Below are 14,865 nucleotides of genomic sequence, written 5' to 3' on the forward strand. Positions count from 1 at the left end.
AAAAAAAAAACAGGATTCCTAAGTAAAGAAGCATATATATTATTGGTGTATATATATCATCAGTTCTGCTAAAGCTTTGTGTAGAAGGTATGTTCTGGATAAATTTTAGAATAAACCATCACAATCGGATAGTATTATATACACTCAGCAAATGGAAAACAAATGTCCTTCAGTCTTCTTCAGCAGGCTAAATAATTTGTATAGAAATATGGAAAATACAAATGTAAATACACATTTCCTTTTTTTTGTCCTTCAATTTTTGTCCAAGAAAAAATGGGGCAACTACTCTACATCTATTCCTCCCTGACAGATTATATACTATTTTTGGTATATACAAACTTCAGATTTCAGGAATGGATCAGAAGCACCAAAATTCATTATTTAGAGAATACTTTATTAGTTTCTGTAATCAAACCCACGTAGATAAGACCTTACATATTTAATACAGTGCATTTACCCCTGTACAAATGGAAAAAAAATTAAGTTTAACGTTTCTAGACCAATATGGCTATTAATTTCTGTACAATGCCAACTCAACACGGTAAACTGGGATACTTTTTCCAAAGTTGACAGCACAGCTAAAGTTTCCAAAAATTCAAATTATATATATGTATATATATATTTATATTTATATAAAAAGACCAATAATAGCAGTATGTTATGCATCAATAGCAGCAACAGCTTTTCCAGGTTCTGCAGTCATCTGAACAAAATTAGACATCCAACACACTCCATTAATAAAAAGAAAAAAAAAGATAAAAAAACAAAACCCCAGAAAAATGCAAAGTTCTGTTACTGTTGTGGTACCTGGCACCATTTTTTTTTATTAGCTTCTCCATCATCATCTGGAAAGAACATCTTGAATAACATCATTAAAAACAACAGCTCTGATAAAGCACAGTCACTACTACGTATCATAAAGCAGGTATACAAGGTATTTTATATTCACAGAGGGATGATACAGTACTGTCCTACGTCTATAATACTAGAGGATACAATTAAAAAGGCATTATTGAGACTTGATTCTACTTTTCCAGCAGAGGGCCCAAAGGATGGTATGGCACAGCTCTGTGAAGAAACGCACTTTCTTAGATAGGATTTCCTTCCATCAGTGGCACAAAATCCTAAGTACTCACTCTCTTAGTGAACATCAGCTATAAACTGTTTGAAAATGGAGGCGTAGGAGCAGGAAGGAAAAAGAAAAAAAAAAAATAACAACCAAACCAACCCCAAACAACAAAACAAAAACCATACCCCACAACCACTGGATTCATACAAAGATGACTGAATGAAGGCAAGCAAGACTCAACCTAACAATATTTTACCAAATCTGTTATGTTTTGAGAGCTACACAGAAGGAGTAGCTAAAGTAGCCAGACACTGCACATTTGAATCTGTTCAAGGATGCTGACATTATAATATTTAATCATTTGCTCACTCATCCAGGAAGGGGCGATCAGTTACTACTGTACTTTGATTGTGTTCAATCCAATTACCATGTTATAAAAATAGCAAGCTGCCATAATAAAAATAAGGCTCCTCTACCCAGCACCAGATTATCTTCCAAGCCGTCCACATCATCATCATATCCAAAGAATGCAAGGAAGGTAAAGAAACAGCATTTTCATGTATTAGCTGGGACCAACACATTGTTCAGGTTGAAATATTTATTCCTCTGTGGTGTTACTTTCTTCTCATTTTTGGTGTTTCACCTAATCATAGATTTTTACATCTAAGTTGTATGCACTTAAGGACTATGTGCGCATATCTGTATATACATCCTGACTGAAGATGCATGTCCATCAACTGAGCGAATGATGTATAGGCGATAGCTTGCAAAGCTTCATTTTAACTGATACAGCAGCTATGTGTCTGTTGCTATGTCCCATGTGCATCTCTCCAATCTCTACACAAGATAATGTCACAGACCATTTTACCTCTGCGGCTGCTGGCATTATCAGACTTCATTCTCCCTATTCTCCCTCCCCTCTCCCTCAATACCCTGCAGTAAACCACAGCCTTTACGATTTTGTTTCTTCAGTTTTGATTGCCTGAGGTTTGATTGGTCCAGTTCTAACAGGCTTGGTAGCTATAGTGGGTGCAGGGGGTGGCTTTTCTTCTACTTTTTCCTGACAGACCCCAGGAGGGTCAGCCAGTGTTTCAGGAGTTTTACTTGAATCACTGTCCACTTTCTGGGCCTTGCCGCCTATTTGTTTGTTCTGTTGTTCAGAGAAGAACCGTTGCGTGGACTGAAGAACCTCTGCTCTCTGTTTTGCCTTAAAAAAATGAGAAACAGTAATTGAAAATACTTCAGTATTACCAAAGCTTGTCAAATCAATCTCAGTCCAAGTTCTTTTACCAATCACAAATCATTTTTCTCTATGTTGGTTTGGCCCAAGCCAAAAGTACCTCATTGATCTTTCAGCTTTTAATGTATAGACTTTTTCCTATATTGGAAAATATTCCCTGTGATATTTTTACATTTGAAACAAGACCACCCCCCCCACCATTTTTCCAGTGTTTGCCCTCTTATAAATAAAATACAAATTGCTGCTGCTGGTTTGTATTTTTTTTTTTGGGGGGGATAGCTTATTGATATATTTTATTCAAGGAGGCTGCTTGCAAGTCTGAAAACATACATGTAACACTTAAAACTTCTAGTTATCAATATGTGGTCTACAATAAAATGAAAAGGAAGCACTTATATTGTGGCATTACCAACACCTAGGACCAAATGTCTTGTGGCTGAGTCCTCTTCCCACAGCTCTCTTCTGCAGGGGAAGAGCATCAGAAATTAGTAACTACAACTTCACTTGATCACTAAGTTCTGATAGCTCCTACCACAATTCTGAGCTGGTAAAAATAGTTTCATAGTTTTACTATGTGCCCCAAAGATTATACTTACGTTATACAGTGTAATATACACAATTAAACCTTAAGTTTCATATAACAAAAAAAAAATCCGTCATGTTCTATAGGTAATCTATTCTAACCAAAGCTTTAGTGCAATTTAAGAAATTTAAATTTGTATCCTCTCCTACCCCATTAAAATGATTAAGCTCTAATGTCAATTCTAATAGGAATGTGTGAAAACCAAGTGGTAAATAGCTAGGAGTAGGAACCAAGGCCAAAATTACCTTCAAAGCTTTTTAGCACTCTAGTACTTTCAGTAAAAAAAACAAAAACAAAAAAACTTAAAAAAACCCAAGGCACACGGCCTAATAAAAGATATTAAGGCCTCTGGAAGTCTATAATCTGATTATAGAAACACAAAGGATGTTAACTCTGAAAAGAAATTCTGCTGTCTGAATTCCTAAGAGCATCATCATGTTTATGTTTCTAATTTAGCGTAAAGCCATTATGTGTGTATTCCCTTGTTTGTAAGTGGTTAAGGTCTTTGGTGTAGCCTGGTCTATTAGTAGCAAACGAGGCAAAAATCACTAAGATTTCTAGAATCAATCTCCTGGTCTACAAAGTGGCAAAAACAGGTACAATTACTACTAAGATCTCTAAAGTCCATCTGAAGTAAACACAGAAATACACTGTTAACGGCTGTAAATGCAGCTAGGTAAGGCTTATGCTCTTAAGACCTGTCCCCACACAGACTCGCCTAGATACTCTGCGCTCTACCAAACCTCGTTTACTTGTGCCTTTCATCATGAAGGATCCCAAAGTGCTTAAGTTCTTCATGTGCAATTGCACAGTGTGGAATAAGGCTTCCTTAAGTGACAGGCAAAAAATGATGTGAAAACTACTTAAGAAAACTATTCAAATGATGTATAAAGGAAGAAAGATCAAGACAGGTAACAAGTCTTACCCATTTTAGAGTTTTCAAATAACCACGATTACATATTAAAGCTACATTTTGGGGCGGGGGCAGGGTGGGGAGAGGTAAGAAAGAAAAACAAGAAAAAAAAAAAAAAGAAAATGAAGAAGCTTATAAATAAACCAAACCATATTACTTCTTTGCTAGTTCAAAAAAAGTATAGCACCTGACTCAGATCTCCCTCCAACACTAGTTTTTATAAGCAATTCATTTGGCCACAGAGTTTAAAATGTTAATATGCTGACTATAGCTGCAAAACCAAAAAAGAAAAAACACCCCAAACCCTAAAAACTGAGTAACAAAACAGCCCCAAGCCCAAAATCCAACAAACCAAAAAACAAAAACCAAAAAACAAAAAGGGGAAAAAGTGAGGGTAGGTGGGAGAAAAAAAAAAAAAAATCAAGGTAGGAAAAAAAAAAAAAAAAAAAAAAAGGAATGACTAAAAGTTGTTAGCTTGGTCAAGTCGGCTAACACAGTGAATGCCTGGAAATGTGATTTTGGGTCCCAAGGCAGACTCTTGATCTGTTGGCTGTTAACACTGTACTAACCTTCATATCTTGTTCAGCCTTCAACGCAGCCTGGGCCTGATTACCTCTGACTCCAGATAGTGATCCACAAGGGCCCCTGGCTACATGTGGCAAACGAGCATGGCTCATGAGGCCTGTGGTCAGCGGAGGAGGCATCTGACTGGCCAGTGCCATTGGTGGCCTCTGTACAGGCGCTGGGAAGGTGTTAGTATGTGGGGCTCTTACCAATGGAGGGACCAGGTTAGGCTGAGAGAGAATCTGAGTGAAAAAAACAAAACATACAACATTGAACTGTTAAAAAAAAACCTGCCAATTAGATGGGGTTGGCTTATCCCAGAGTAAATCTGCCCATTTGCCAGTGAAAGGGACTTTATGGATTGTGCTATTCCATTAACAAGGACAAGAATAAACAGGACATGCTTGGAAAGTTTAACAGAAAAATTAGACAAAGTATGCTATGGCACTTTAGTTGGTTCTAGCATCTCAAGCTAAACCCTAAATGGAAAAATTGACTAAGAAGGCTATTAATCAGGGTATCTTTAAGAAAGTTATGAGTGCAGAAGAGATCCACATCTAAAACAAATGTAGTTTGGTGATAAACAAACCTAATTTAACAATTGTGTTTTTCAGGTTTGCAAAACATTTTTATCCATTTTTGTAGGGCTTTCAGTATGATCAACAAAGGGAAGAAAAGCCATTATTTACACATTTACTGAAAATATCTTCCTGAAGTTTTACTTAAATTGCACAAAAACTCTAATATATATAAAACCCACTTTGGGCCTAGAAAACTACAAGCACTGGGACCCTTCGCTGAAAAATCAACTTCCCCCCAAAAAGATAAAAGGCATAGGACTCAAAAATGACCAGAGCTGTGTGGGGAATCTTCTAAGTATTTCTCTTGTCTGCTTTCAAACTAAACAGTTTACTGCTGCCTGTGACTAGCTACAAACGTCAAAGAGTATGTTTGAATACCATAAACAACTGGACATTTACTCAGATTAACAAGTCCAAGTAAACAGTACTTATTCTTTCTTATATCTGCCTACCTGGGGAGCAAACTGTGTGGGAAAGGGTTGTGTCATTCTCACAGTGGCAGGGGCTGACTGGAACTGCTTCTGATAGACAATGCTGTTCATTTTGCTGGACTGGCTGTTCGGACTTGTTGAAGTAGCCCTTGGAAGGAATCCATCACTGGTCAGTATAGTAGTACCAAATGAGAAATGCTGTTAGATTGATACTAAGACATTAACTATTTAACAAATGGTGATCTGTTATACTTTGAAATATTAAGTGTCCATCTTACCGGAAGGGACTAGATGTTGGTGTGGTGCTTCTACCACTGATTGGAGGTGTGCCAGGTTTTATATCAATGCCACTTCCAAAGGCTTTTAGTTCCATTTCAGACATCTGAGAAAAAGCACAAAATAAACAACATTCCTTCAGTTTCATGAGCTAAGTGCAACACTTTTTATTTAAATACAAAGGTTCAATATAGGAAAGGCTAAAAACCTTAGGGCAAAAATTCTGTAGTTTGGCTTCAAATTTCATGGAATCAACAAGGCAAGAAGACTTGTAGCTAGGGGCTGGGGATATAGCCTAGTGGCAAGAGTGCTTGCCTCATATACATGAAGCCCTGGGTTCGATTCCCCAGCACCACATATACAGAAAATGGCCAGAAGTGGCGCTGTGGCTCAAGTGGCAGAATGCTAGCCTTGACCAAAAAGAAGCCAAGGACAGTGCTCAGGCCCTGAGTCCAAGGCCCAGGACTGGCAAAAAAAAAAAAAAAAAAAAAAAAAAAGACTTGTAGCTAAATAAGTGACTGTAAACATAATTTTCCCACAACATGTCTTAATTCTGTTATTAGGTAAATACAAGGGCCAAACATAGTACACATTAAAATAAATAGAGCAAAAAAAGTATATTAGGATCTGAGATTTTTTTAAAACAGGGTGGTTAAAAAAACAGATGTGATTTATTTTTATAGTCCACATAGACCAGCTTTAAAGTTTCAGATAAGCTGTCCAAATTTCTCTTTACTTACTTTTCCCGTGGTTGCAATCATGCTATGCTGTGTGCCTGCAGGGATTAATCCTCGGAAAGGCTGGCTTACTTGTGGAGGACGGCTCAGGCTAGGAGCCTGTGCTTGTGGGGTGGTATGTTGTAATGGGGGCTGAAGAGTCTGAGGCAAAGCAATCAATGGCTGTCCTGTAGATCCAAAATTAGTCAACGAAAGTTGGGATGCTGGTAAAGGTACTGTAACCTAGAAAGCAATCAAACAAAAACTGCAGCAATCTGCTCACAATTATTGTGCATATACACAAACACACACATTAATATACCTCAAACACAAATCTTATCCTTAGTTACTACTTTTGTTTAATGTACAAGAACAAAGAAGGAGGGAGGGCTAGGAATATGGCCTAGTGGAAGAGTGCTTGTCTCATATACATGAAGCCCTGGGTTTGATTACTCAGCACCACATATATAGAAAAAACCAAAAGGGGCACTGTGGCTCAAGTGGTAGAGTGAGTGATAACCTTGAGCAAAAAGAAGCCAAGGACAATGCTCAGGCCCTGAGTTCAAGGGCTAGGACTGGCCAAAAAAACCCCAAAAACAAAACAAAAAAGGAAGGAGTGGGCTGATGGGGTGACACTGATCAAAATGCACGGTATTCATAAACTACTTGGTTATATGGCACCTCCTTTGAACAAGTATTTAAAGATAATTTAAATAAAAAAGGCACATTGTATTCCTAAAAAAAGTACAACAAAACCTAGTTTTATTACTTAATGATGGGAAACATGGTATTGGTTGGGTGACTTCATCAGTGTCCAACATGAGAGACTCTACTTCCATAAACTAAGATGACTAGGAACTCACAAAGTTATTTCTTTTTAAAAAGACCAGGGCAGGGGGCTGGGAATATGGCCTAGAGGTACAGTGCTTGCTTTGTATACATGAAGCCCTGGGTTTGATTCCTCAGCACCACATATATAGAAAAAGCTGGAAGTGGTGCAGTGACTCAAGTGGTAGAGTGCTAGTCTTGAGCAAAAAGAAGCTAGGGACAGTGCTCAGGCCCTGAGTTCAAGCTCCACCACTGGCAACAAAAAAGGGGAAAAAACCAGAGTATGCAACATTGCCCAGGTTGGTCTTAAACTTCTGGGGCTCAAATCACATTCTCCCACTTCAATTTCCAGTACATGGGTATACACCACACTCTACAGGTGATGTTATCTTAATAGTCTGCTGTTAATAAAAACATCATCAGGTGGAACATGGCTATGAAATAATTATGACTAAGTTGTCTATAGTATATTAACTACAAAATACTTGAATAAACAAAACAGAACTAAAACATCAAATTCTCCTATAGGTATTAGCTTGCCTTTTGTCAGCATCCCACCAGCTTTTAAAGCATAAGACCATTAACATTAAAAAACACATTTTCACTCTTAAAAGTGAAAATACTCTATGAAGTATTATTGTATTTGTATACTTTAGACATTTTCCATTTGTTCTCTGTCATTCTCTGTCACTCCATCTAAAGTATTATTAACCTTTCTGGTGTTCTTTACTTCTAACACTAAATGGGTATATCATCTATCATATTTATACCTGAAAAATGGTTTTCAAACTTTCATGATTCATGCATTTTTTTGGGGGGGTGGTCAAAACATTTTAAATAGAAGTAAAACTAAAACTGCCTGAAGCAAGGTTTCTGGGGAAGAATGTAGAGATTGAGGTTATGAGACTGAATGAAACACTCGCTTTGTTCCTAGTGGACTCAAATGGAATTCCCAGGCTTCTGAAGTGAAGCTTGAAAACCAAGCCTTTAACCTTCATTCTATATAAATATTCAAACTTTAACAAAAGTTATAATAATAAAAAGAAAATTGAGGAAATTTACCATGCCATAGTTTACCTGCTGGAGAGCACTTGGTGATTGGGCAGTGTTATAAAAATTTGTTTGACCAGGCTGCTGTACTTGTCCAGAATAAAGATTTGAGGCCTGGGTAAGATTTGCTCTAGCCTAGGAAAGCAAAAAAATTTTTTTTTTTAAAAAAACAGCAGTAAATTTACAGAAAGATTCTAATTCATAGATGGAAGCTAGAATTTCAAATAAAACTATTAACAATACTAGCATTAGACAAAAAGACCTTAATCTCTACAGTATGTCTTTTAATATCTATATATTATGGATTTTTCTTTTTCTAGCACTGGGGCCTGAATACAGGGTGGTCTTGTATTCGTGTTTATTTTTTTGCTCAAGTAGGCACTCTTCCATTTGAGATACACACTTCCAGACCCACTTTCTGCTGGTTAACTGGAGATAAAGTTTAATGGACTTTTCTGTTCAGATGACTTCAAACTGGTATCCTTAGATTGCAGCTTCTTGTTGAGTAGCTATGATTATAGGCATTAAAGCTACCAGTGTCAGGCCGATTTTTCTTTCAAAAAAGTTTCCTTAAAACATGGATGTATTTTGAAGTAGGATTACAATGATTATATATTGTTCTGGTCTCTGTCTTACCTGGAGAAGGTGTGTATCAATCAACTGGGAACTTCCTAGTCCTGATGCCTGTCCCAGCTGATGTTCATACAATATAGGGATAGGTTGAGTATTAGAAGTCTGTTGAAAGGCAAGACCTGATTGTGCCTTGGCAAGTTCTTGGTGTTGTACAGCTGGAAAATTGTGGATAGCAGTACCAGAAAGGACCACGGATGGCTGGGAAAGACTGCTTTGCATAAAGGCTGGCTGAGACCTATGTATTAAAGAGGAAAATTTTGTGTTACAAATTAGTTTTGTCTGGAATCTGAATTTCGTGAGTGTAAGTATTTTAAGATGACCAAGTAGTATAATTAGCATAGAACTGGAGAAGAGTGGCAGAGAATACAAATTGTACTTGTTTCAAGATTTAGAGATCTGCATAAAACAGAATTCCACATGTAAAATTCTGGGAAAAAGCTTGCTCTCCCCCAAGAAGCTGATTGTTTTATTTCTTGAATTATTATTTTTTATTTTTTGCCAGTCCTGGGCCTTGACTCAGGGTCTAAGCGCTGTCCCTGGCTTCTTTGTGCTCCAGGCTAGCACTCTGCCACTTGAGCCACAGCGCCACTTCTGGCCATTTTCTATATATGTGGTGCTGGGGAACCAAACCCTGGGCTTCATGTATAGGAGGCAAGCACTCTTGTCACTAGGCCATATTCCCAGTCCTTATTTCTTGAATTATAATGATTCTCTTTATTACATGTTTACTCTAAGGCTTGACTAAATTTATTTTTATCTTTGGGACATTATATTCCAAATTATAGCACCAAACAGCACTTTTATTATTTGTGTCTTATTACTCTCCTATACATATATATATAGCTTTGAGATCTCTATGAATGAAAGCAATGTGGCTTTAGTCAGGATTCCTATAAGGTTTATTACTTCCTTTATAAAAGCTCAAACATTGGAATTTAACCCTGGATTTCCTCATTATCTTTGGAAAAGCCCCAAGACTATACCTTTAAGATGCTAATATAATATGAATATTATCCTTTGTTAAAGGTGTTACTGTGGCTGAAGCAAAAGCCATTAAGTAATCTTCGTATTGTCTATTTAATAATTTTTTCAAAACATGGAAAAACATGAACATACTGTTTGTTAAAAACTGTCCTGTCCTTGATGAAATTAATTCAGTGATTTCCTATTAATCAGTACTATGCCAATGAGGTTATAAAGAAAGCAAAGAGTGGCTGAATGAGGTTGTTCACACCTGAAATTCAGGCCACACAGGAAAGCCCTAGTTGGACTGAAATCCAGACTAGCTCAGGCAAAAAATGGGGATGTAGCTCACGTGGCACCACAAAAACAAAACAAAACACCTCCCAAACAGAAGAATACAAGTCAAACAGTGCTTAGGGATATCATATTTTGAAAATCTAACCTGAGCCTTTCAATATAGTATGTATTTGCCACAATTACATATGTATGTCACTGCACTGCTGCTATATTTTCCATGGCTATGGTGAATAATACTAATTTATAACTGTATTCTTTTTGACAAAGCTGCACAATGGAAGCTGCTCAAGACAATGTTTCAAGTGGCCAATATCAATTAAAAGGAATCATGTTGGGTGGGGTGGTAGAGTGCTGGACTTGATCTCCAGCAAAACAAAAACAAAATTGGCTTGTGAGACTGAAAGAAATTACTTCTACCTTCTATAAAAGTAAATGATTTTATATCTACTAAAGAATAACATAGAAGAAATAGCCCAGTTAAATTAAACAGTAAGACCAGAGAAAAAGGGAAATATTATACATGTAACAATACAGATATACTAGGTTCTACTGAAAACTTTTAACCAAAACGCAAAAGTAAAAGGAATTTATTAAATTTATTCATGGTTCTATTCTTTCTCTTTGCAATGGTACTAGGACCATCCATGGTAAATAAGCATTCTAGCACTGAGCTACATTTCCCAGATAGATTTGGATCTCTAAAAGCGATAAGCTATACCAATTAATGTCAAACTTAGAAGCTAGGAAAATTTTTACCTGAAAACACGTATAAAGACAAAAGAAGGGCTGGGAATATGGCCTAGTGGCAAGAGTGCTTGCCTCCTACACATGAAGCTCTGGGTTCGATTCCCCAGCACCATATATATGGAAAACTGCCAGAAGGGGCGCTGTGGCTCAGGTGGCAGAGTGCTAGCCTTGAGCGGGAAGAAGCCAGGGACAGTGCTCAGGCACTGAGTCCAAGGCCCAGGACTGGCCAAAAACAAAACAAAACAAAACAAAACAAAAAAGACAAAAGAAAGAAAATTCCTAAAGGCAAATGCACAAGCTCTGTAATCTATAATCTAACTTAACTGAATATAATTTAACTTTCAACACATAGAACAGCAGCTTAGGTCATGAGGCATCATCTTTCTTACTATTTGACTCTTAGAAGCACAATTCCCACTCTTATTAAAATAGGTAAGAGATACTTGGGGGTTTGATCCCAGTCTTAGCCTCTTACGCTGTAATCTGGGTTAAAAGTGCTACATCTTGATGCCCAATTTCCTGATATCAAATGTACACCACACAATTTACTGTATGTGAAAGGCTGGCCAGTTATCACATGTAAGGAATATTCACTTTTTATTTTTATTTTTGCCAGTCCTGGGGCTTGAAAACTCAGGGCCTGACTGCTGTCCCTGGCTTCTTTTTGCTCAAGGATAGTACTCTACCTCTTGAGCCACAGCACCACTTCTGACCTTTTCAGTTTATGTGGTGCTGAGGAATCGAACCCAGGGTTTCATGCATGCTAGGCAAGCACTCTACCGCAAAGCCACATTCTCAGCCCCACAGGTAAGGAATATTTAATAATAATGTTTTTATTATTCTCCTAATTGCAATGGTAAATACGTGTATCTAACTTTTGTTCTTCTCTTGTACAACATAGCTTATTTGGTCACAACTATCACTATTGCTTCTGTTCTTCACCTGGCATTCTATTCCCTTCTTTTCTGCTCTCTGCTCTTAACACACTGTAGTTAGTTGCCATGCCTTGGCTTAAACATATTTATGAAGTAAACTTTTTCCAAGGTTCTCAGCAGCTATTTTCTATGATTTCTAAATGCTGTGGGGTAGGTGTCACCTAATTTGTCAAGATAATCCGAGGTTGAATTATCAGAGACTGAAGGCTCACAACATGTAACTAAGATGCTTGAATTATTTAACAGTTTACCACAAGGACATACCAGCGTTTAGGGGGAGCTGTTGGGATTATACTAAGGAGAATCAGTAACTATATAATCTTAATTAAAGGCAAACAACTTTGAAAGAAATTACCTATATGGTTGAAGTGAAGAACTGAATAATTCCTGAGCCTGGGAAACAGCAGGTCCAGCCCCTAAACTCAGTTGGGCCTGATGCTGCCCTTGCAGTGGTGCGTATATAGGGATTGGAATCTGCTGGACTGAAGTTGGCTGCAATGAAAAGAAAGTGCATGCATACATAAATGGTATATGTGTAACATATGAGCACCACACATACAAATTAGAACATTCAGAAAAAAGTTGAAGATACGAGAGTAGCATATTTATTTTAAACAAATTTCCCCTCCAACTAATGCTTAATTTAACATAATTAGCTAATCAGCACTAGAGAATCTGTAGAAGCTTCAACATTCTGCTAGTACCTTATGTAAGCTAATTACAGGTAGCATATAACTTCAGGGAACTGATTATGTGAGTTCAACAAAAATATTAAAACCATAAAAAAATGGCAAGAAACAGGTATGGGACAAAAGAAGTTTTTGGTATTCACCTGAGAGAGACCTGGTTGAAAGCCCTGTTGCTGAGCTAGGGATGGTGGAGCCAATCGCGCATGTTGAGTACTGAATAAATGACTTGTGTCCATATAGAAAGCTGGGATTTGAGCTACAGAGAATCAGGGAAAAAAAAACGATAATTATTTTCCAAATAATAAATAAAAACAAAGTTTTTTTTTTTAGAGATTTCAAATTTTAAATGAGTCATCTGTACATACAGCTATAGAAAAACAAGAAATGAGAAAAGATGCCAATGCACAAAGATTATAATAGCAAAAAGCCAGGCTGGAAGCAAGTATTAAGTGGTGGAGTACCAGCCAAGAAGTAGGCAGGGGAACTGATTTCAAATTCCAAGACCAGCAAAAAAAAAAAAGAAAGAAAGAAAAGAAAAAAAATGCATTCCATTTAAAAATTCCTCGTTACAATTTCAAGTTTTCAGACAGAAATCTTATGACTGTTACTACAGTGAATATATACACATAAATCTAAGACTCTTTCCAATAACAATTATGTCAATGTAAATATAGTATTATTAGTACTGTCTGGTATAAGTCGATTATAACTGATAGGTAAGGAGTATTAACAGATACAAGATTAAAAATGCACCTATTTTTATTTTAAATGACTACTGAGTTTAGTACTTCAAATATTACAGATGAACACTGTGATATTCAATAGTCTACCCTCCTTCTGTAACCTTTTCTTTCTTTGCTATTTATATGTAAATTTATTAAAAGATGCCAGATAATAAGACTTTAGCTGGAGCAATGTCATACACGCATATTACTTTGCAAATTATTAGATCCTAATCTGTCATAAATGTACAAGTAATATTGTATACATCTACACAGACACCCCCAATGTCCAAGGGCCCTAGAATTCTTAAGGAGGGATAGAATTAAACTCTATAAAGGGACATATAAACTCCAAAGCATTAACTAAGAGGAAAAAATAACCTTAAAAAAAACTTCTTAATATTCTTTATATTACCTGCTGCAGACTGAGACACATAAACTTGTGGGCTCTGTTGTTGTTGGGCAATAAGAGAAGGCATACAGCTTAGTTGTGAAAAATGACTTGCAGAAGGTAGGCTGCTTGTCTGTAGTTGTTGTGGTTTCACTTTACAAATATTAGGAGGGTCTGATGTGGTTGTAGATTTTGTACTCAAAGAAGAGGTAGTGTATGTACCAGCTCCTGCATTTGTTGAAGAGACAAGGGGGAAATACAGTGTATTTAAAAGTACCAACCAGAAACTGAGAAATTAATGTTTACATACACTACACACAGTAAGCTCTTCATACATCATACATATGGGTTGTATCTACACTTGAGTATTCAAGTACCACAGCACTGAAAATTTATCAAGAACTAAACATGTACACTTTTTTTGGCCAGTCCTGGGCCTTGGACTCAGGGCCTGAGCACCGTCCCTGGCTTCTTCCCGCTCAAGGCTGGCACGAACATGTACACTTTTAACCCCTTGAGCCACAGTGCCACTTCGGGCTTTTTCTATAGATGTGGTGATGAGGAATCAAACCCAGGGTTTCATGTATATGAGGAAAGCACTCTAACCACTAGGCCATATTCCCAGCCTCTACACTCTTATTTTCTAGAAAATATTAACACTAGATAGCATTTACACTGTATTAGCAATTTTTAAAAAACTTTTTTAATCATTACAAAAGTGATGTACAAAGGGTTACAGTCACATAAAAGTCAGGTAGAGTACTTTTTTTTTTTTTTTTTTTTGGCAATTCTGGGCCTTGGACACAGGGCCTGAACACAGTCCCTGGCTTCTTTTTGCTCAAGGCTAACACTCTGCCACTAGGCCATATTTCCAGCCCCTACACTTATTTTTTTTGAACAATGTCACTCATTCTCTTGCTCTGTCCCAGGTTTTCCCTCCCACCCACAAGTTCTATAGCTCAGTTTCAGTATCTAGTGAGTACCACTGCTCTGTACTAGTATTTTAAGTAATCTAGAAACAATCTGATGTATACTAGAGGATATATGCAGGACATATGCAAATATGGCAACTTATGTAAGTGATTTGAAGATTCAGATTTTGGTATGATTGGGGGGTGGGGACTTGAGACCATCCCCAAATTGCCTTAAAGTTAAAAAAAAAAAAAAAAGAACATTTGGAGCTGGGAATAATGTGGCTTTGCAGTAGAGTGCTTGCCTTGCATGCAAGAAGCCCTGA

The 14,865-nt window shown here is 37.1% G+C and overlaps 1 protein-coding gene across 15 annotated transcripts in view; it reads right to left on the minus strand.

The window, feature by feature from the left end:
• Positions 1-417: 417 nt before the first annotated feature.
• Prrc2c (proline rich coiled-coil 2C) overlaps positions 418-14,865 on the minus strand; it is an 82,203-nt gene continuing 67,755 nt past the window's right edge. For 4 of the 15 annotated variants that reach the window (XM_048358292.1, XM_048358290.1, XM_048358291.1 and 1 more), the window contains exons 26-35: positions 13,653-13,856; positions 12,659-12,771; positions 12,182-12,318; positions 8,888-9,119; positions 8,279-8,386; positions 6,398-6,616; positions 5,660-5,763; positions 5,403-5,529; positions 4,375-4,611; positions 419-2,276 (exon numbers count right to left, since the gene is read on the minus strand). In XM_048358292.1, coding sequence (XP_048214249.1) covers positions 2,022-2,276; positions 4,375-4,611; positions 5,403-5,529; positions 5,660-5,763; positions 6,398-6,616; positions 8,279-8,386; positions 8,888-9,119; positions 12,182-12,318; positions 12,659-12,771; positions 13,653-13,856 — 1,736 coding nt within the window. In that variant the 3' untranslated portion in view covers positions 419-2,021. Of the gene's footprint in view, positions 2,277-2,473; positions 2,772-4,374; positions 4,612-5,402; positions 5,548-5,659; positions 5,764-6,397; positions 6,617-8,263; positions 8,387-8,887; positions 9,120-12,181; positions 12,319-12,658; positions 12,772-13,652; positions 13,857-14,865 lie in introns of those variants that run through there. The other 11 variants (XM_048358297.1, XM_048358296.1, XM_048358293.1 and 8 more) reach the window with 10 other exon arrangements.

This window comes from Perognathus longimembris, chromosome 11, assembly GCF_023159225.1.
Source record: "Perognathus longimembris pacificus isolate PPM17 chromosome 11, ASM2315922v1, whole genome shotgun sequence".
Classification (NCBI taxonomy): Eukaryota; Metazoa; Chordata; class Mammalia; order Rodentia; family Heteromyidae; genus Perognathus; species Perognathus longimembris.